The sequence below is a fragment of the Malus domestica genome, chromosome 14 (assembly GCF_042453785.1).
Source record: "Malus domestica chromosome 14, GDT2T_hap1".
Classification (NCBI taxonomy): Eukaryota; Viridiplantae; Streptophyta; class Magnoliopsida; order Rosales; family Rosaceae; genus Malus; species Malus domestica.
Window position 1 is genome coordinate 2,140,464 of NC_091674.1, and position 22,626 is coordinate 2,163,089.

A 22,626-nucleotide genomic window follows, 5' to 3' on the forward strand; every position below is an offset into this window, starting at 1 on the left:
TGGAAATGTTTTAAATTGAAAATTGGTTAGGAGTTCAATAAATGTGTGAGATTAAAATCCTAAATTAATTATTATTTTTTATTTTAAAAATTATGTAACTGACATGTAAATTCATTATTGTATTACAACTAAGAACTTTGGTCAAAATCTGAAAACTAATAAAATTTCAATCAATAAACATTAGTAACTAAAAATCGGATACTAATTATTCAATCAACATACATATGGATGGAGGAGTTTTGGGAAGCCATTTAAGAACCCCATGAAATCTGATCAGATGCAACTTTAAACCTTCAGAAAATTTTATATAAATTCTGATTGAACAGCAGGAAAATTACTTAATCAAACACACACAGTAGGAGTACCTTCTCTCTCTCTCTCTCTCTCTCTCTTAATTAACTTGTGAAGTTTATTCTTGTCTTGTTACAGCATCATGAAAGTACGTAATAGTGGCCTAATGGCGAGAATATTAATTAAGCACATTTATTTGATTAACATATATATGGATGTAGGAGTTTTGGTTAGCTACTGGCTAGCGTCTTCTAGCTGCACTTTCTCTCTGCGCATTGAAGTAAACGGCAGCGACAGGAAGACCCAGGTCATTTTCAGCGGCGAAGCTTCGAGTGCTGAAGCAATCCCTTGAGGAAGGTATGTTGATTGATTGTCTTCGTTTCTGCTTGAAGAGAACAAACACAAACCTGTGGATGCCAATGTTGGGCCTTGGCATCTCATAGCTCAGCGCCTCTCTTCCTGTTAATACAATTAATTAAAGTGTTCTTTACACATAAGACCTATGCAATTCCTGTTTCTTAAACAAAAACTCATATAATATTATCAACATCCGAATAAAACACAAATTTAAAATATGTTACCATGTAGATAGATAAGTGACATATTTTTTTAATTTTTTTTTAGCAAACGATATTATTCAAATTAAGGAGAACGATGTGGGCTAAGTTTCATAATAGGTTAACAATGATGTGATTCAAACTAATCTTTGATGAGAATCGTTAAAACCTCTCACTTACAAATAGAGATGAATGATATTAGACTGTAATACTAAGTGGTAAATAAGTGACCTATTATCACAAAATATTTATAATTTATGCCACAACAGTACCAATCGTGTCAATCAAATAACATTCATATATTTTGTAAGTAAATCATTTTGCATGTATTGTTTTATTATTATTATTATTTTAACCTAATTTACCTATATTTATATCCAAAATATAGATGAATGAATTTGAATCAATTAATATTCTTTTATTTTTTAGATAAATTATTTTGCATATATTATTACACATATACAAGACAATTTTATTGTTAATATATATGCTAGTTGAAGCCACACATTGTGTATGTGTAAATATTTTTTTTTAATATATGGAAAATAGAAAGAAATTGTCTTTCCACCTTCTTTTGGTTGACAAAAAGTATTTTGTTAATAAGTTGTTTAGATATGTGTGTAAATAATTTAGCTATATTTTGTAAGTAGATTATTTTGGACATGTATTAGTCAATTGAAAGAAAAGAAAACACTAGCCATTTAGTACTACGGTCAAGTTATATTTTTCTTCACTTGTAAGTGAGATATTTTAGGTTCAATTCTCGCCAAAAGTGAATTTGAACCACATTATTGCTAGCTTATTATGAAGCTAAGCCCACTCCTTGCCCCTTAATGTAGATAATATTGTTTTTTTTAAATAAAAAATAAAAAACACTAAGAATGCTCTTATGTAGGACTTACCAAATGCGGCATCTGTGGTGCCTGGAATGTCTGTCACAATCCTGTTTAGTTCAGATTAGAGAAATTTGTGTTAGTTTTGTACTTGACAACTTTCCCTCTTTATAGCTCTTTTTGTTTCATTTTCTCATATGAAAAAATAAATAAATAAACAAGGACAAAAATACGGTGCATAGGTGGTATAACAGGTACAGATCGCACACTCTAATTTTTGTTAGTTTTGTACTTAACAATTTTTCCTTCTTTATAGCTCTTTACAGTTTGAAGCTTCGGTTGATGCTTAACAAGTACATAAGGACTCTGTAATATTGCCGACAGGTTTTTTCATCATCTTTTTGATGAAAATGCCTACATGTTTTTGGGGCTTTTGGAAATGATGGTACTTCATGAGAACACTGTAATTTTTGTTTGGTAGTTTTGTACTTAACAATTTTCCCTTCTTCATAGCTCTTTACAACATGAAGCTTTGATTGATGCTTAACAAGTACAGAAGGACTCTGTAATATTGCCGACAGGTTTTTTCATCATCTTTTTTATGAAAATGCCTACATGTTTCTAGTGCTTTTGGAAATGGTGGTACTTCATGAGAATATATATATAGGCATTACTGTATCTAGGTTAACCTTCCACTTTAAAGCGAGGTTAAGTAATTTCATAGTGTTTAACCCAAAATAAATAAATAAGGAGAAATCAATTCACAGTGCAGGTGCTCCATTTAGATAAGGATCACTAGGTTCAGCATATATACCAGTGCAGGTGCTCCCTTAGATAAGGGTCACTAGGGCCAGGACAATCTGGGTCTGTCATCACCTGCAAGATTAAGAAAACTATCACAGGACTTCAAAACAATAACATTATCAAATTATATGCCAGTAAGGGAGACTTAGGGTTAGGGAGTAATACAACGATGGTAAAACATAAACAAGAACTAATCAATTCATTAATAACAGATCAATATTTACCAAAGTAAAGAAAGATCTCAACTCCCCTCCTTGAATCTCAACTCTAGGTTTGGCTGTGACAACAGAAGGAAAGAGCTCAAGTCCATTGCAGACTAGCTTGGCGTTGTAAGTAACAGACATGTGTGTTGTTGGAGTGAAGGAATCAAGAACATCTCCTATCACTCTCCCAACAACTAGAGGCTCCGGGACTCTTGCCATTTTAAGAGAAGAGAGTAGTACTTCTTATATTGCTTGGAAGTGGAATCCTTGTATGGTGTATTTATAGTGTTTTCATGTACACAACGAGCTACTTACTTTAGATCTCTAGCTAATATGTGTTTTGAGAGAAGAAGAGAAGAAGAATAGTATAAAGGAATATTATAATATGGATGTCTAAAAGACATTGCTAGCTACTCTCCCCAACTTCCCACCCTTCTTTCTCTACGTCACGTCAAGAGTTTTTAGTGGTTTGCTTTCATTCTTATATGTTTAATGGCTGAATTAAATTGAGTGTATAAATCCCTTTTTGAGAGGACTCACCGTTGTAAAAATTAGAGTATTTAACTCAAATATTAAGTGGTCAATTCTACATTCTAATTATATTTTTCTCCACTTGTAAATGGAATTCTTAAGTTAAACTCTTATATGACAAGTTCGATATCAAATTAGTGCTAACCTATTGTGTGGGCTAGACAAACTTCATCAGACAATATCGTTGTGTGTATAAAAATAAAAAGAAAACTCAAAATTAAGTGCAATGCTTGTATGCAATAATTTATACTGCTTATACACAACGTAATTAAAAATTAATCAGAGAAATGTTATACACATTTTATACACATAATGTATGCAAGAATTTTTTTTTTTTTTTTAACATGTGTGGAGCCAAAAATAATTTTAAAAATCTTGGAGACGACATGTGAATTTTTTCCTGAAGAAGACAATAATGCCCTCATTAAATGGGCAAGGCCCCCAAATATTGCCATGTGCAGTTCAACATCCATAGAGGCTTAAGCAGCTGACTACGACATCACCAAGCTCCTTTGCTTGTGTATGGAGGAAAAGTCAAAGACATTAAAATATGATTAATTTGCTAAAAAAAGGATTAATCACCCAACCCTATCATTAATACGTTCCTGATTGAAGATCAACTCAAACAAGTAAGGAATTAATCCTCATCACAATTAATCAAGGATACTTATCATCCCAATATATTATCTTCTAATTAATATCTTTGGGATTATTATTTCCTCTTCTATCCTACGGATGGCAGTAGCCAGTGGGAAGCTGCCACATGTAGGGAAAAACCCAACCATTTCTGCCACCTCCCTATAAATAGCTCATCTCCACCATTTTCTAGTAAGCTTTTGCCACACATACAAACTCCAAAATTCTCTCTTTTCAGAGAAACTGACTTAGGCATGAGAGATTTATTGGCCATACCCTCCTCCCTCACCTCGTGGGCACGTATGGCTTTGACATTGATCAAATGTGTTTATTTGTCTTGTTGATACAAATTCATCCTGACTGAAGATGATAGATTATGCTACCACAAGATTGATGGATTTTGCTACCACAACATGCATATTATACTTATGTTTTGTGTGATCTGACCCTCTATATTTGTGTGTGTGCCTCCCATATTAATTGGGTCCCTTGGAATTTTTTTTATTTTTTTTGAAACAAACGATATTATCTACACTAAAAGAAGTGAGTGGGTTTAGTCTCACAATTGGCTAGCAATAATGTGGTTCAAATTTTCCTTTTGTGAGAATTGAACCTAAGACCTCTCACTTACAAGTAAAGATGTTTAATGTTACTAAACCGTAGTACTAAGTGATGGATCCTTGGAATTAGTTCTTGATTGGTTGTAAACCTAATTATTGAATATTTTGATCAAAAAATAAGGGGGATGTTTTTCCTTAGTTAGGCCAGAAAATCATTATATAATCCTGCAACGTGGGGGTCCTACTTTGTCATAGCTGTCAAGTCTTACCAATATATTTTATAAAAACAACATAAGGTAATTAAAAACAACAAATTGCCTAGAATTATTCCTGAACAGTCACAATCTAATCAAGGAAAATCTTATCTTTTGCAGTTAGGGTAACGAAAATTTTGAAATGGAAATATACTGTTGAATGGATGCATAATGTACACGGGTTTTTATCATTTTCAGAGATTCTTTCTTTTAAGATATCTCTTTTAACTTTTTAAGAGATGAGTCACAAGAGCATAAAGGAGCTCCACCTGCTCTCTGAGTGCCTCCTGCCAAGCTGCTAGTAGTGCTGAGAGGGCATCTCAATGACTCAAAGAAGCAAAAGCAGAGAATTCAAAGAACTTCCCAGATTGGCAATGAGAGGAGGTAGCGAATTTTCCATAACTAGCCAAATTAGTACTTCTGTTTTGTATTTTTTTTCTGTATATCACACATGTACCTCATCTGGAAATGTTTTTACTTTCCATAACTTGAAGCCAAAGTACTTTTGTTTTTCTTTCTACTGCATGCACCAGCACAGCACCACACCATGTTTTCTTTAATCCCTTTATTTCTTTGGTGGTTTATTTAATTAATTAATTTCCTCTTTTTCTCCTCAGGATCGATTCTTTGCTATATTGTTCCCTGTATTATATAATTACTTAAGTTGGAGGAGACCCTCATATAGTTTGTTTATCACTATCTATACCTTTTTGTATGAATTATATGATGAACGTATGGAACCGCAATCTGTCTTCTCGTCACATTCCAGTCACAATAACGGGATGTAAAAGGAACAGTAAATGGCAAAAGGAGAAATTAGGTTAACATCTTTTTTTTTACTACTCCATTGATTAAAATCCTATTCATTTTCAATTTTTTATCAAGGTCATTGGTATTAATAACATCATTAATTATTTGAATAATAAAATTATTTTATTTTTAAATATATTCCTTTAGTGTTAAAAATGTTACAATTAGTATATTTATATTTATGGCTAAATTTTTATCATATATTTTTATTTTTAGTTTGTACCTATTTTTAATTTTTATCCATATATTAGTTTCTTTTTGTACCCATAATTTTTAAAGTTTTATTTGTGTTTGTACCCATGTGTATTGTAACATCCTACATCGCCCAGGTGTGTGAATCCTGTAAGCCTTATATATATATTCTCATCTCTACCTAGCACGATGCCTTTTGGGAGCTCACTGGCTTCGGGTTCCATCAGAACTTCGAAGTTAAGCGAGAAAGGGGTCAGAGTATTCCCAAGATGGGTGATCCAATGTGAAGTTTTGCTCGCGTTAGTTCCTAGAAACAAAACTGTGAGGACGTGATGTCACATCCCGGCTTGGGTCCCCACCACATCCTGGCCTCAACTTCGCCATAGCACGATATTGTCCGCTTTGGGCCCCGACCACGTCCTCACAGTTTTGTTTCTAGGAATTCACACGAGAACTTCCCAGTGGGTCACCCATCATGGGATTGCTCTCGTGCGAACTCAGCTTAACTTCGGAGTTCCGATGGAACCCGAAGCCATTAAGCTCTCAAAATGCCTCGTGCTAGGTAGAGATGAGAATATACATATAAGGCTTAGAGAATCCACTCCTTTGGGCGATGTGTGATGTTACACTTGGTCGGGGCCCAAAGCGGATAATATCGTGCTACGGCGGAGTCGAGCCCAGGATGTGGTGGAGCCCGGGTCAGGATGTGACAATTAGGTATCAGAGCTAATCCCTGGCCGGGGGTGTGTCGATGAGGACGTCAGGCCCCTAAGAGGGGTGAATTGTAACATCCCACATCGCCCATGCGTGTGGATCATGTAAGCCTTATATGTATATTCCCATCTCTTCCTAGCACGAGGCCTTTTGGGAGCTCATTGACTTTGGGTTCCATCGGAACTTCAAAGTTAAGCGAGAAAGGGGTCAGAGCATTCCCAAGATGGGTAACCCACTGGGAAGTTTTGCTCGCGTGAGTTTCCATAAACAAGAAGGTAATGTCTCTTCAGCCAAGGGCTAGGCCACTTTCAATCTAGATTTGTGCAAAACTCATCTCCAGTTAAAAGGCCAAAAATGTCATGCTCAAGACTTGAGGTCGGTGAAAAAATGAATCCCGCGCCCAGTGCAAGAGTAAAAATGAAAAAAAAAAAATGATATACGGTGTTGAAAATAAATTCCACTCTTATGAAGATAACTCTCATAATTCTTACAAGTGTACAAAAATAATAAAATCCTATCCCGCTCTTTTATAACAATTTCAAACCATCTGCTCTTTGTTCATCTTGTACTGAACCTGCAAGGACTAAAATGTAAAGGGTGAGTGAAATCACAACTCAGTAGGGATATAAGTCTTATCAGTGATAAATGTCAAGGCTAACCAAGTGTGAGGCAACACGCAATTCAATTGGACAATGTTAGGGTAACCAAATTTGCAAACCAAGTTATGTGTCACGAATAAGAGATAAGCATGTTAACCGACACTTAATTAATAATCCAATCATCTACAACCACATCATTTAGTTTGCAAATTTGGTTTTCCTAACATTACCCAATTTAATTATATCATGTTATCAAATATTAACAACATAAATTATATTTTATGAATGCAACTCAATTTCAATTAGCCAACTCGTTAATCTATATAATAAACAAGCTGAGAGCTTTTGCTTGACAAATAATTGAGACACAGAAAAAAAAATTTATATAATAAACAAGCGGACTTACACGTCCTATACCATGCATTTATCACTACATGGATGGTTTGAGTGCTCTATTATACAAATTAACCCCTGTAACACAATCATCTCAGTTCGCTTTTGTTAGTCTTCTTGTTCTTCTTTCGATCACTAGTGTCTACTACTTCATACCATTCATATAATTTCAATTTTGTTGTACTTGATGGTCCCTACAAGAGTTGGACTCCACCACACAAAAGGATATTTTCATATCCCCATATCTCGAATAAACCAATAAAATCCATCAGCTCTAGTATGAAGTGATACATGCATATAATCAACATATCATGGTATCCACATTATTGAATATAACAAATAATATATCAAAGTTTCAATGTAAATAATTAAACCACTTATAAACATACCAAGTATAATGTATACTTAAACAAGACAAATACCCTAATGTTGATAAGTTTTCCAAAAAAAAAAAAAAACTCTTCAAAACTAACGTTGTGCCCAAATGCCAAACTCCAAGACCTTTGAGAAAACTCCTTGATCACTCCTCACGTCATGTATTTCTTCCGCTCTTTCTTCTCATCTTCTCTCTTTCATTCACTTTCCATCTCTACGTAAACCATTGCTTGCTGCTTTATGGTGTAAATACTTTATACTACAAATGAAGACGCCAGCACTAGCCTCTAATTGGTTGGCTTCGGTGGCTACAGATCAAAACGAAATGAACTTTAATGACACTAATCTAAATCCTCCTACAAGCTAATGTGTGGTGATGTAAATCGACATTGGATTGACAAGTGGCACCCCATATATGAAGATATAATACAAGGCACGTCCAAATAGGTAGAGATAGTCATCATCTAAAATCGTTATCGAAGTCTATAATCACTATAATATTGCCACAACCCCTCAACTGACTCATAAGTCTACAGGAATTTCTTAAAGGGATTTAATTGATAAGCTAAAGTAGATAGGCATGCTAACAACTACAAGGTTGTTTCGAACTTTCGATACCACGCTGCCTTTTCCTATAAAATCCAATCAATTCAAGAAAACATATGCATGTATACATACTGTTGAAATCCCACATTGGCTACAGAAGGAAACAAATAAGAATTTAAATATCCTAACTCCATTTTAGCTAACACCAAGGTCTTTGGTGATAAAATCTCACACCTAACGGATTGTGCAGGTGGTAATTACCAAGTTGAGGATAGTATCGACGTTGTTGGAGTTGGGCCCTCGGCCCGTCTCTCTGATAGTTCAACATGGTCTCAGAGCCAGGGAGTGGGCCCGTTCTGTACTACCACGTGATGGGTGGGTCCCCTTGGCACCGCATGTAGGGTGAGTCCCTTTGGCTTCACGTGGTTGCTGATGTGTAGATCTCTCACGTGTGACCCACCAATTAGGTTCCATGTGAGGGGGCATGTTGAACTCCCACATTGGCTAGAGAAAGAAACAAAGAAGAGTTTAAATATCTTAACAAGTTAGGGACATATCGATATTGTTGGAGTTGGACCTTCAACCTGTCTCTCTGATAATTCAACACATACGTGTAGATATATAGAACAACATATATGTATATATATATAAAAATGGAATTTTAACTAAAAGCTTCTGGTACTGTTCATTTTACTGAAATACCACATTTTTACACTAAAATGTCAATCCTGATACAATTCATTTTACTCTTTATTTTGTCCTTATCGTTAAACTCAAAATTTTCAAGTCATTTTTATTAGTTTTCCTAAATAAAAAAAAAACTTAATAATAAACATATATTATTCCAAATACGGGGTCTTATGCAAAATGAAATTATAATAAAAAGAACTAGGGCTAAATTTAGCGAAGGGCTGACTATATACAACAGATCCCTTAGCAGGCCCGAACATACATCCCAAGTCAAGATGGAAAGGTTTAGTGCTGCAAGGCTGGAAATTTAAAAACCTTAAATTGTTTTTTGAAATATTAGTTTTCTAAGAGCTAGAACATATATAGTCAAGTCTACTTTTAACCCACCGTGACTGGAGATGACTTTAAAGTCACAGTACAAGTTTACCATCCAAGGTTACACTATAATGTTAAGATTATAATTAATAACACAGAATGATATTGTTATTTTTTTTTGTGAAGAATGACATTGTTATTTTGATGCAACGTGACCAAGGAAAAAATAAACAAAGTTATTGTTGAAAGAACAAAAGTTATTCTTCAAAAACAAGTTCTGCAGTTCATGAGAAATATGAGAAAGCATGAAAGTTAATTGATAATAATATATGTGAACGAATACAAAATAAAGGCCAAGATTACTTATTATAAAATGTAACTTAACCTAGAATTCGTAAGAACCTAATGGAAAAAAAAAAAAAACCAATAACAAAAAACCAATGCTAATTAAGGAATGAAAATCCTATCTGCTGTAGGACCCTTTTGAGTGTTCTGTATAAAAGCCTTGAAAGTCTTGATGTTTAGTGAAAGAAAATCTGAAGGTTCACACACACATACAGTTGAATATCAGAGTGCGGAACAAATAAGGTTACAAAATAATAGGAATTTTATTGAACAAACTGAGAATGCCAAGACGGCTACAAAAACCCTAGAGACTACATTGTGACTAACTTATTCTCTAACTAAATTACAAGCTCTATTTATAGAGCAATAAACCAAAGAAACCCTAATGCGTATATGCCAAAAATACCCTACTACAAAATCAAAGCAAATCTCTAATTAATTTCCTAAATAAACCTAATAAATTCCAACACCCCCCCGTCAAACTCATGGCGGTACACGACATGAGTTTGCCAACAAGCAAATGTGGATGCAAGCCTCCAAATTCCGATGTCGATGCCGATGCTGATTTCCGATGCCAATTTCAATACGAAATTCCATCGGTGCAAGTGCAAGATTCTAATGCCAGTGCAAGATTTCCATGCCAGTGCAAGATTCCAATACCAGTACCAGTGCAAATGTCGATGCCGATGCCTAACAAACAAACAAAAAATCCAACCAAATATTTTTTTTCTTCCTTCTTTCTTCCTTTTTTTCCTTCTGTGCGATTCCTTCCTTTTTTTTTTTTTTTACCTTCTGTGCGAACCAACGTGCGACCCAACATCACCAACCTTCTTCCTTTTTTTTCTTCTGTGCGAACCAACATCACCAGCCTCCTTTTTTTTTTCTTTTTTCTTTTTTTTTTCCGTGAGGGTACGGTTGTGGACGGATCCAGATGCAGGGTAGGGCTGGGGAATGCAGAAATCCTAGTGCAATGGATTCACCAAATTCCTTTTTTCAAAAAACAGAATTGTTTTTCCCTTTCTTGAAGACTACCAAGGACAAACTGAAAACCAAACCAGAAAACGTAAAAACTCTACGGACAAGACTAACACAATTTGACGGTCAATACCGAAATCCAAAGACAAAGAACATAAACAGAAATCCAAAGACAAAACGAACAAAAATAGAGTGACCAAGAACAAAGGACACATACCAAAGCGGAAGCGAAAGCCTAAACGAGACCCAAACTAAACCAAAAAACAAAAAGCGACAAAACAAATTGATACTAACAAGAACGGATTGAACCATAAGGAGCGAACCCGCTCTGATACCAAGTTGAATATCAGAGTGCGGAACAAACAAGGTTACAAAATAATAGGAATTTTATTGAACAAACTGAAAATGCCAAGACGGCTACAAAAACCCTAGAGACTACATTGTGACTAACTTATTCTCTAACTAAATTACAAGCTCTATTTATAGAGCAATAAACCAAAGAAACCCTAATGCGTATATGCCAAAAATACCCTACTACAAAATCAAATCAAATCTCTAATTAATTTCCTAAATAAACCTAATAAATTCCAACACATACATATATACACGCGCACTTAATTAATGCTAATTATTAAATGATCAAATAAATTCAAATTAAAAATGAATTTTTGTTTGGCAAAACTAATACTCAAAACAATTATCTTTTCGATTATCAGATCAGCTTGCGGGACTGGAAGGCGAACGAAAAGAAGAAGGAGAAGATGAAGGAGAAGGAGAAGATACATCCATGTACTGATAATGTGGGGTTGATCAACCGTGCAATAATGTGACATTGATCAGAACTTAAGAGCAAAAGTCTACCAGTCATCATTATGGACCAAATTATTATCCTAGCTTGGTACCAGTTTGGGGTTGTTGAAATGATTTAAAAATTTCGGTGTATTTCTCGTCAGATCCTTTTCTTGAGGATTCTAGGAATTCCGTGATCGTTCATTGTACATTTTGTGATCAGAAATCATTTTAAAATTTAAAATTTAAAATTAAATATAAATAGTATATAACGAAAACTTACTGCAACATGTATGATGAACGGTCACGAGATGTGTTTGGTAAATGATGAGAATCTGTTTTTTTTTTTTATAATCACTGGTCATTAACAGCAGAAGTCAAGCAACAAGCAGAAGTGGGATAAAAGATGCTTCTGAAATTGGCTTTTTTTTTTTTTCAAAACACGGGGGAACAGTAGTGTTAATGGAAAATTTTAAAATGGCAAAAATACCAAGAATTTTTATTAAAATTACAGCAACAAGCTTCAGTTACCTGAAGAAATCAACAGTAAGCTATAATTCCTTGAACGATGCTTTGCTCGTTTTTTTGCTGAAGTAATACTAGAGAGATCAAATTTGTAGACTAAATTAGCAAATCAAATAAGATGTCATCAATAAAAATGAACACGTTTATCAACGATTAAGTAATAATCTAATTATTAACTTTTATGTAATTTAGTTTACAAAATTTAATCTACAAATTAAGTCTCCATAGCATTACTCTGCTGAGTTTTCTTTAAATTTTGATCTTACAGTGGTCACATGGGAACATAGAGAGAGAGAGAGAGAGATTGAAGGTTTTATAGAAAATGAAGAACAAGGAAAATGAAATTTGAGCATTGTGTGGGAGAGGGAAGGCAAGTGAGACTGCATGCGACGAATCCATTAAGTTTCTGACTTCAAATGGTATCGTTGTGGTCTGATCCGTCGGGGTTATGAAGACCGAACATTGGAGCTTCTAGCTAACAATAATTTGGAGCTGTAGATCCGATGAGAAATTGAAAATATATGGGAATGGCTCTGGGGAAACGGGATGAGAGAGAGAGAGAGAGAGAGAGAGAGATTAAGTGGTTGGGGGTTGTGCCATGGGCAGAAAGGTGGCGGAGGCGGAAGAGGGTGATCTTTTATCAATCCATCTCTGTTGTTTATATTACGTTTGTTCTTTTATTTTTCTTAATAATTTATGTCTTTCTTGTTTGTTATTAACAACATTTTTTGGTTTTGGTATTTTTTGTTTATTAATTTCAATATGACTTAGATTTAAGGTTAGAAAATTTTCTATTAAACTATTTGATGGTCATTACTTTAAGGTAAGTGAAGTTGGAGAAGATAAACTTTGGGAAAAAAAAATGGAGAACATAAGATTATTAAAAAGAAACTAAGATAAATTTTCATTGAACATCATATCTTTTTTGTCACTTAACATAGTCACAGTAGTTTACATAAAATTTATTAAACACTTACACATTGCTTTTATCGTTAAAAAGCACTTTCAGAACTAGAATTTATCAAACACTTAATTGCATTCTTACAACAACAGCAAAAATAGTATTTTTTAAGGCACAACTTTTTTGGAAAGTCTCTTTCAATTTAGGTCTTAAATCATTTTACAAGTGATAGTTTACTTGCTTAATGTGAAAAGCTAAAGGCACTATCGAAGAGAGGCTTTTGGCAGAGATATGGGTGAAACAGATCCTTTAATTTACTATGCTAGGTGGCATAACCAAAGCAATTAAGAAGCCCATAATAAGGTCCTCATAAAGCAAGGTTATGCATGCTTATATAGTCCACTGGAACGAGCTCACAACTCAATGGGATAATTTTTTTATATAGTAATTAGAACTTGACTTGAAGATTTGGGATAGCTAACAAAAGAAAGGACATAGTTACCTGTAACTGGAAGAGGTCGCTCTGCTTTCCAAGGAGGAAACACTCTTATTTTAAGTTCTTTCAAAGATTGTTTCTTCTGGACCTATTCTCTATCCGGCCGTAGTGGAAGTGCTCCCCTTATTCCCTTACTCTTAACAAGTAAGCGAGTAAACTCTTGCTTTCCGATGTGCAACAAGTAAAAATCTTGATCATCTTTAAGGCAATTCACATTGTGTTCGTATATTGACCAAAGCAAATTAAAATTATTCTCCCTGGTCGAACATAGGAAAATTTCGTACTTCCTCCCTTAAACTTATTGACAAAAAAATAAAGACATGATGAATTTTGTTTTTTGTCAGAAAATGAATCTTTTATCGAAAAACAATATATTCTTGTTTTGGTGAAAGCTAACTAAAGAAAGACAACTACATACGATTTAAATCATATAGAAAAAAAAATCTTTTTTGAAAATAAAATATCCATATGTAAAGTTAACTCAAAGAACTTTGTAATAAAAGCACTTTTGTGCAATGTCGAAGCATTATTTGGTTACATGCCAAGTAACACTTTTTTGTTAAAAGTTTTACTACCCAAGTGCTACGGACAAAAAATGTTATTGAGTAAAAAAGCTCATAGAATATATAGCACTTCCAAATGATCTTTTAATTACACCTTAAACAAAGTAATTTATTATCCACCCAATATTAGACACCCACAAGGGTTTAGAAACAGCAAGGGCAACATAGTGTGCTATGATATGCTATCAACCCTCAGTTTTTATCATAACTTCACTTACCCATTTATTTAACAATCTAACCCTAACTTACACACAATCCACTTACATTGTGAATTTGTGATGATAGAGCACAATGAACGAACAAATTAACATATATGACGAAGAAACGACAAGACTTTTGAGTGTTTTACAACTTTTAGTTAGGTTTTTGAGTTTGAAAAAAATAGTATGTGTTAACCAAAGCCGCAAAAACCTTGCATTTAGTTGTCAAAGGAGATCACACGCTGCCAGGAGGTTCGAGGGAGAGGCGAGATAAAAGATCTAGGTTTATCGCGAAAGAAGTGAGAGAGCTTGAGGGAAAGATGTGTTACTACATGCGGATGAGATGGGGTTTAATTTTTAGGAAAATGCTAGAGCGAGCACACATGATGTGACTGCTTACATGTATTGCCACCACTATCATCTCCCAAAAAAAACCATTAAATTGAGTAGTCGATTCAATCTCTAAGAAACCCAAATCACCTCCAAACCGAAGAAACCTAAGTCAATCCGAAACTGAAATGTTAGTATGAAACCGAAGCATTCCCAAGACCGAATTGATACCATCGGTATATTCGGTACAAACTCTCGAATCATACCATATTGATACAAAATTTCGGTTTCGGTTTCTATTAGGGACGAAGCTAGAGGGGGCATCCTCAAACAACAAATTTACAAATTAAAATGCTCAAGAATTTACTTAACAAAACACTTATATATTAATTCATAAAACTAAAAACTAGAGGTCTCGTGTTCGAAACCCATTGCTGGTGTGGAAGTCAGACTTGTGTTCAGGGAGAGGTTGAAATGCCTATGCGAGTCTTCCCAGCCCTCTGAATGGGTGGATAACCGTGGCTTACCACCAGTTGTCCATTTAATAAAAAAAAAAACCATAAGATTTTTCATACAATATATTATAATATTTCTCGACGCATTTTTATGTTTTAACAACGTTGCATGAAAATTTCATTACCAATACCATAAAATATCTCTCTTTTTGAAAATAATCATGTAATCATTCATCCATTGATCTTCCATCCGATATTCTTTAGAAATTTCATAACTGAAAATGTTCTATCGTATGAAATTATTGGATGCAATATGTACAATTTTTTCACCAAAAAATTTAATGGGGGCATCCGCCCATAGCCAAGTTGGCTCTGTCCATGGTTCCGTACAACTCCCATCTCGAATTAAATCGTACCATGCCCAGGCCTACCCAACCCTAGCACTTTGTTTTATCAATCAATGAAAATTTCAGTCCCTACCATGTTTAACAAAGAGTGGTCACCAAAAAACAACTTTGGGGTCCATGATGCTCGGAATTGGAAAAGGATACTCTCCAAATACTTTTGTGGGGATTCAGGAAATCAATCAATCATATTCGTTTATTGTACATCGTGTGGTCAGAAATCATTTAAAATTTAAAATTAAATATAAATAGTATCTAATGAAAATTAACTACACGATATACGATAAACGGATATGATTGATTGATCGTTCGGATCTCTATAAAAAGGATCCGGAGAGAATCCTTTTCCCTCGTAATTAACCTTTTCCTCTTTTCATACTGATTGTTGAACAGGCACTTCATCATGTGGTGGGAAATATCACATGATCTAATTTTTAAGTGCCCAAGTAAATGTGTTGATCAAATTAAAGTGAGGGGTATATTTGTACATATGGTAATTAGTTATATGTGTCCGGATGAAAAATGTCCCAGCCCAGAAGCTGATTTCTCAACTCTAATGAGAACGTTTGGATCAAAATCCTAATGGCTACTCCAAAGCATTTGGCAACCAACAGGAAGTTGACATCTGAGAAGACTTGCAAGCGAGAAAATCCTTTTTATGAATATCACCAACACACGTCACGCAGTATATCAGTTTACGTATTAAAATAAGAGTGAATAATTTGTTTAATAACTTGATATATCCCACTTTAAGTGTTGACTTGTAAAAACAAATTCGCATGCTAGAGTAAAATAATAATGGACATGATCGTGTTCTTGTACACTGAAATAATTGCTCCATACAAAGAGGAATTCCAAAATTTATTCGCATACGTTTAAACTTGCCCATATTTGTCACAATTAACCTACAAATTGAATTTCTGACACACCCCGACCCGAAATATCCACTAGGATTCCGAATCGAGTTGTGCTGGCCGACACCTTGAAGGTGATGAAGCCATAAAGTATAGTGATGTGGAAAATGTGAATAAATTTAAACCTAAAAATGCCTAAATACCAGAGTGCGTTGTGTGCAGGAATGAACTCATCTCACACGCGACGTCAGAGCATAAGTAAAGTACAGTAGTGTGGGTAAGGATCATACCCTCAGAGATAGCCACCTATACTGAGATTCGCCAAGAATCCTCGTCGATACGAACTTTTAGCAGTTAAAACTTGGAGGGGCAAAAAACAAAAAACGTGAGTAGGCAAAAACAAAGCTTTTGTAAAAACATTTTTCTTTCCAAAAATAATAACCCCTCACCGTAAAACTCGTATAATTTCCCAGAAAATAATAATACATACGTATATAGAAATCAGGCTTGAGAGCAATGAAAACCAAAGTGAGTGCCATGTTAAGTATCTCAGTAATAAAATAAGTAAGCCAGGTGATGCGAATCAATATAATATGATATGTAAGCCGGAGTCACCTAACGTGACCTGTACGGCTGAACTTATAGCTTATAACCAATTCCTGCACACGAATTGGAACCACCAATGTTGTCTGTACGACAAGTTAGGTGTAAATAAATACGCTCAAGTGCTACGATCATGTGAAGACTGTGCGAAGTATCGCAAGTCACCTATGAGTCAGAACCACATAATGTGGTCTGTACGACAGGCTGGCACCTGCCTTGGATCCAAGGTGAGCATGTGGTGTGGGAGGTGATGAAGGCTAGGCCCTGGTCTTAGGCGGAGGACTAACACCGGGGTGCAGGATAATGAACACTAAATGTATCTCAACATAATCATACACACTGCAATCACTATCATCAATATGTACTCACCTTAAGCTTACATGTGCGTCCGCAGCACCATGCAATAATATGCATATCTATACTAATGCATATACCAAAATGTAATGCAATCGACATGACGTTTAAAACATAATTTCATTTAAAACAATTTATGGGAAAATGTAAATAATAAATACGTACGTGTGTGCAGTGGCGGATCCAGGAATCTTACCCCAAGGGGTCGCAGTGTAAAAGTTCAAATAAAAATTTAGGTTGTCTGTTGTGGAGACCCAATCTGAATTGTGTGTTCTGGTCGATCTTGGATAATTCCCTTAGAATTAATGGAATTAAATTGTCCCAATTATGGTGTTTTTGTTTTTTTTTTGGTGTTAGATTTGTTTAATTATTGGGTTTTTGGAATTTTAACTAAACTCACGTTATAGATCATGCCATGATGATAACAAAAGGACTAGTAGATTTGTGTATGCGATGAGTTTTAGTGAAAATTATACCATCGCAGTGAGGAGAAATCTTCTTGGGTGTGGTCTCTCTGTGGCCCCAATGAGTGTCTGCCACCTATTAAATTCATAAAAACAAAATTAAGAAAAGTTAAGATATTTAATAGGTGTCAGACATTCATTGGAGCCACAAAGAGGCCACATCCATTTTGGGTGCAGAAGATTTGATCTCTTGCAGTGAGTGGTTTTTCGGACTTTGGTTTTCGCGCTACAAGGATTAAAAACTACCATGTCCAATTAAATTATGAGTTTAATAAAGGTTAAAGTGAAAGTTTAATTAAAAGAAATTATCCCTTAAAACCCCCCTATTCTCCGCAATTAGTTCTAGATTTTACACATCAATGGCTTTCTTTATCATTTTTTCTTAATGGGTTATCGATTCCTGTTTTCAGCTTTCCCAGCTCGAGTTCTTCTCTCTCAGAACCCAGCTTTCCCAGCTTGCCCGTCTGTTTTGAAAAAAAAGAAGCGCGCGAGCTGCTTCTTCTTCCTCTTCCTGCCGAGTCTTCTTCTTCCTCTTCCTGACGACCCCGACGACCCCAGCTCCAAGAGGTCGCATATGGGAGCTTCAAGGTTGTTTCCATGGTTTCCAAGGGGTCGTTCGACCCCGACGACCCCACTGTGGATCCGCCCCTGCGTGTGTGTGTGTATATATATATATAGAAATATATATATAACCAAAAGCCCACTCACCTGGAGTCTGCTCTACAACTCCCTAGCACAAACATCGAGATTTCACGAATGATCGGCGCCTAGAACAATTATTAAACCACATCTTAGAATCCTTATCAATAGAACACATAACTTACATTAAAACACATCCCTAAGGGTGGTCTAGAATGATTTGAGACCCATTGACCAAAAGTTAACTGTCGGTCAAAGATCGACGGTAGGGTCCACAACCCTACGTAACTCGATCCGGAAGACCCGTATCTCATATTTCCGATTAGTAACTTCCAAAGATCCACATTATGCTTCTAAAACATCATACTAAAATTTCATTACGATCCAACGGTTGGATCTCCGCCAATTGCAAATTCAAATGGCGGTTAACGTTTATTTTACGAACTTGCAATTTCACTTTGGGAAGATCCGTATATCGGATTCCCAATCCGTAAGTTCCTACGATCCTTAAAGTTTGGTTACGATCCAACGGTTGGATCGTCGATTCATATTTTTACCAAGTAACATATCGTAGTGAATTTAGGTTCAAACGATCAACCTACGTCATGCGAATATCAAAACTAAATTCAAGACATCTAATTTATCCTAAAAATAGCATCAATGGTCCTCTGGCCACGCGCCAGCACACGCCTCGCCGTGGATGGCGGTCGGCTACCCCGACTTGCTGGAAAATTTAACTACTTCTAAAAATTACCAAATTTTACAAAAATGAAGATCTCGATGAGTGGAGCAAATTTCACACCTGTGACTAAGGCCAATTTGGCCAGGAAAAGCCTCAATTTCACGAAAACCCGTCGGCATCCTAGAAATTGGTGGTTCTTGATTCGACTCCATACAAGCTCCGACGTCTCCAAGGTTGATTGGGCTTGTTTATGGGTTCATGAAGAGTCTATTGGTGGTGGCATTCTAAAGAAATTGTTTCACAAATGGTGGTTTAAAGCCAAGAACCACCTAGACCTGTCGGTGAGTTTTCTCCAATATTGGGACTAAAACTCGTCGGTTTTGGTTATAATTAGCTGCTAGGATGTTGTGATGAGGTTTGATGGTGATGAAAGGTTGAAGAAAACCAGAAATTTGGATGGAAAACCGTCGGAAAACACTAAGGGAATTGGGTCATCGCACGTGTCAAGGGAAACCCGGCCCTTTCCCCTCATTTTTCTCCTCCCTCATTTCCCTCATTTCCCTATTCTCTGGTTGGTCATTCTCTTCTCTCTCCTCTCCCCATTTGCCTTCACCTCTCCCTCATTCTCTCCTTTATTTCCAACCTCCACCGCCCATCTCTATTTTCCTTCAATCTGGGCCACACACGTGGCACCATCAGATTTTTTTGCTCCAAAATCTGGAGCATTCTAGAATTTATTAATTTACAATTTCACCATCAACTTTAAACGTTAATATCTCATTCGTTATAACTCTAAATAACGTTCCGTTTGAGTCCACGCATCTGTAGTGATGAGTACTACGAGGACATCCCAAGAAAATGAGTCTTACGTGACACAACACAACAATCAACAAAAGTCAAAACTTTGCATCGAAGGGCATTTTTGTAAATTCCCTTATTAAAATTATAAAAATCAAAATTTTTAAGGACGGGCTGTTACAATCTCCGCTCCTTAAGAAAATTTCGTCCCCCAAATTTAAAATAACTGGCTAAATGTAAAATACTCGAAAATAGGGAGGAAATATGTATGTAAATACATATGCAAGGAAGAAATAGAGTTAGAGCGGCTGCATAAAAGAGAATGCAATTCTGTCGCGATCAGATTGCAATTATTCCTCTTTCATGCCTCCAAGCTCATACCTTACTCATTCCTCGATAATATAGTAGTATAATACCCATATAAACCGTAAAGTTGAAAGCACCAATTATAACATAATAACATAAAGAGAAATATACCTATAATAAAATATCAAAAATATAACATATATATATAAAAACGTACGATTCAAATTGTGAACACGAATTTTTCCTGAAACGAAAGAGACAAGAACAACATGCACAAAATAATATTTGTATTTGATGATTTTAGGGTTACAATTTCTCTCAAATTTGATCATCTGATTCGATCTCCGTAAGGTGTTGATTTGTGGATGTGCGATTGATCCAAAGGGTCGTTGGGCTTAATCTAAGGATGAACGTTCTTCAAGGGCCGTGGGCTTGATCTTGAAGGTGGATTTGAGCAGATCTTCAAGGAGCCGTTGGGACTTGATCTTGAGGATGAGCGTTTCTTCAAGGGCTGTTGAGGCTTGATCTTAAATAATGGTGATGAATTGATCTTCAAGGGCTTTTGGGCTTGATCATGAAGAACAGTGATGAACAGATCTTCAAAGGCTTTTGGGCTTGATCTTGAAGAACAATGATTAACGGATCTTCAAGGGGCTTTTGGGCTTGATCTTGAATAACGGTGATGAACGGACCTTTAAGGGCTTTTGGGCTTTGATCTTGAAGGACGGTTGGATGTGTGGATTTGTCGACATTGTTGATACAAAAGGCCGTTGCGGCTTGATCTTAGGATGAACGGATGATGACTGATGAACACTTTCTTCAAGGGCCGTCGGGGCTTGATCTTGGAAGAACGATGAACGAAGAACGAAGATGGCTTTCTTGATTCTTTGGGAACCTGGATGCTTGAGAGCTTCGGAGTTTCAGAGCTTCAGAGCTTCAAGGTTTGGGTGTAATATGAATTGGTCATGAATTGGTTCCCCAAATGAATGCATTGGCTTCCTATTTATAGAATTTTCCAAGGCCTAATTTTGAATATATTATTCAGATGAAATAAATCGTTTCTGCCAGGTGTTGACACGTGTCCTGTTTGATGACTTTTCTGATGATTCTCGATTTTTCGTTAAGTCACCTGCTAGTGTAAAATTTATGTGACATGTGAACGTTGAAATTTTAATTATTGATCAACATTTATTTCACCGAAATTTCGATGTCTACACAAATACTTATATTGAGTTTAAAACCAAGAGTGAAAATAACTCACCTAGAATTTGTAATGGCAGAAATACCCATATAAATAAAATAACGTGGTTGAAGAATGTTTGCACGAAAAATTAAAACTAAAAATGAAAATGGACCTCGCCAAACATTCGTTGTGTCACAAACTTCGAGAATAAGCTTGAACAATAGCTAACTAGTAAGTGTTGCCATCGATGAGTGATGTGAAAAATAAGTTAACACACAAAATTAAACCCTCTTTTTATCAAATGTAGTAAAGTATGTAAGTAGGGATCGTTCTAGGCCGGGGATTGGGAGGGATTGCTAAACACTTGAAAACTGACTTAAAAACATAAAAACAAAATTTAAAACACTAAACTAGACTCAAAGAATGCAAAACTATACTTTAAAATACTTAAACAAACATAAAACTCAAAACAGCAACCTAATGACTCAAAACTGCCTAAAAACCACTTTCTGGGCAGTTTTGAGAACCTAACAAGAACTTGGACGAAGTTGGATGAAAACTTGAATCAAAACACTTAGAAACACAAATCAAAACACTTTCTAACTAATCTAAGACTTCAAAATAAAGGGGGATTTGTTTTGGACGAAAATTGAAAACAAAACAGAAACTTTAAAACAAAACAGATTGTAAAACGTTTTTGGATGAAAAGGATGGATAAAAGGCTAGTTAGGAGGTTCTTCTCCACACATGACACACTTGCAAACAAAATGATTTTCAGTTGTTCTTTCAATAAATTATGAAACTCAACACCCCAAGTTAATTAGATACGCTTAAATTAACCTTCAAGTTCTCCTTAAGTTAATGAATTGGATGGAAAAGCGCATACAACAATTCAAAGCATTCCTCAAAGGTTCCTTACGTGATGAGCACAATAAAGATACAATCAAGAATCATGAAGCACAATGAGAACTATAAGTGTTGACGAGGCATTCGTTACTATGATGAGCATGAAACTAGTGCCAAGAATTCATTCAACGCGATCGTTTTCAAGCGACCTTCACTACTTGTGATTATAAGATTGTAACTATTAGGTGAAACTCCCTCATAATCTAGCATCATATTCATGCATGAAAACTAAGCGTGCACTCTCAATCAACATACACAAATAAGTTATCAATCAAGTAGATGAACGAATTGAATCCGCAACTTATGAAATAACAACTGAATGTAATCAAATCATATTGCAAGCATGTACATGGTTTCGAATCACCCCCCCCCAACTAAGGGGGTTTAGTTCCTCATTCTTGCAATACAAAGATACATAAAATTAGACATTAAAATCAAAGGAAAGAAAACACCTAAAATGCTCCAACTTGGAAAGCAAGTGCATCAATGGATCTCCCTTCCTCCTTGTTGCGGCATGAAGCTTGTGGACAGATTTTTGGGTGGATTTATGG

General features: G+C 35.5%; 1 protein-coding gene and 1 long non-coding RNA gene across 2 annotated transcripts; one reads left to right on the top strand and one right to left on the bottom strand.

The window, feature by feature from the left end:
* Nucleotides 1–532: 532 nt before the first annotated feature.
* Nucleotides 533–2,907, bottom strand: LOC103433253 (protein TERMINAL FLOWER 1-like). The gene is made up of 4 exons (NM_001293865.1): nt 2,710–2,907; nt 2,496–2,557; nt 1,751–1,791; nt 533–750 (listed from the first exon to the last, which is right to left on the bottom strand). Exons 1-4 carry the CDS (start codon nt 2,905–2,907, stop codon nt 533–535), a joined length of 519 nt encoding a protein of 172 aa, NP_001280794.1.
* A 1,924-nt stretch (nt 2,908–4,831) lies between these two features.
* On the top strand, nt 4,832–5,516 carry LOC108173273 (uncharacterized). The gene is made up of 2 exons (XR_001789884.3): nt 4,832–5,053; nt 5,287–5,516. It is a non-coding gene; the product is annotated as an uncharacterized lncRNA (long non-coding RNA).
* The last annotated feature ends 17,110 nt before the right edge of the window (nt 5,517–22,626 follow it).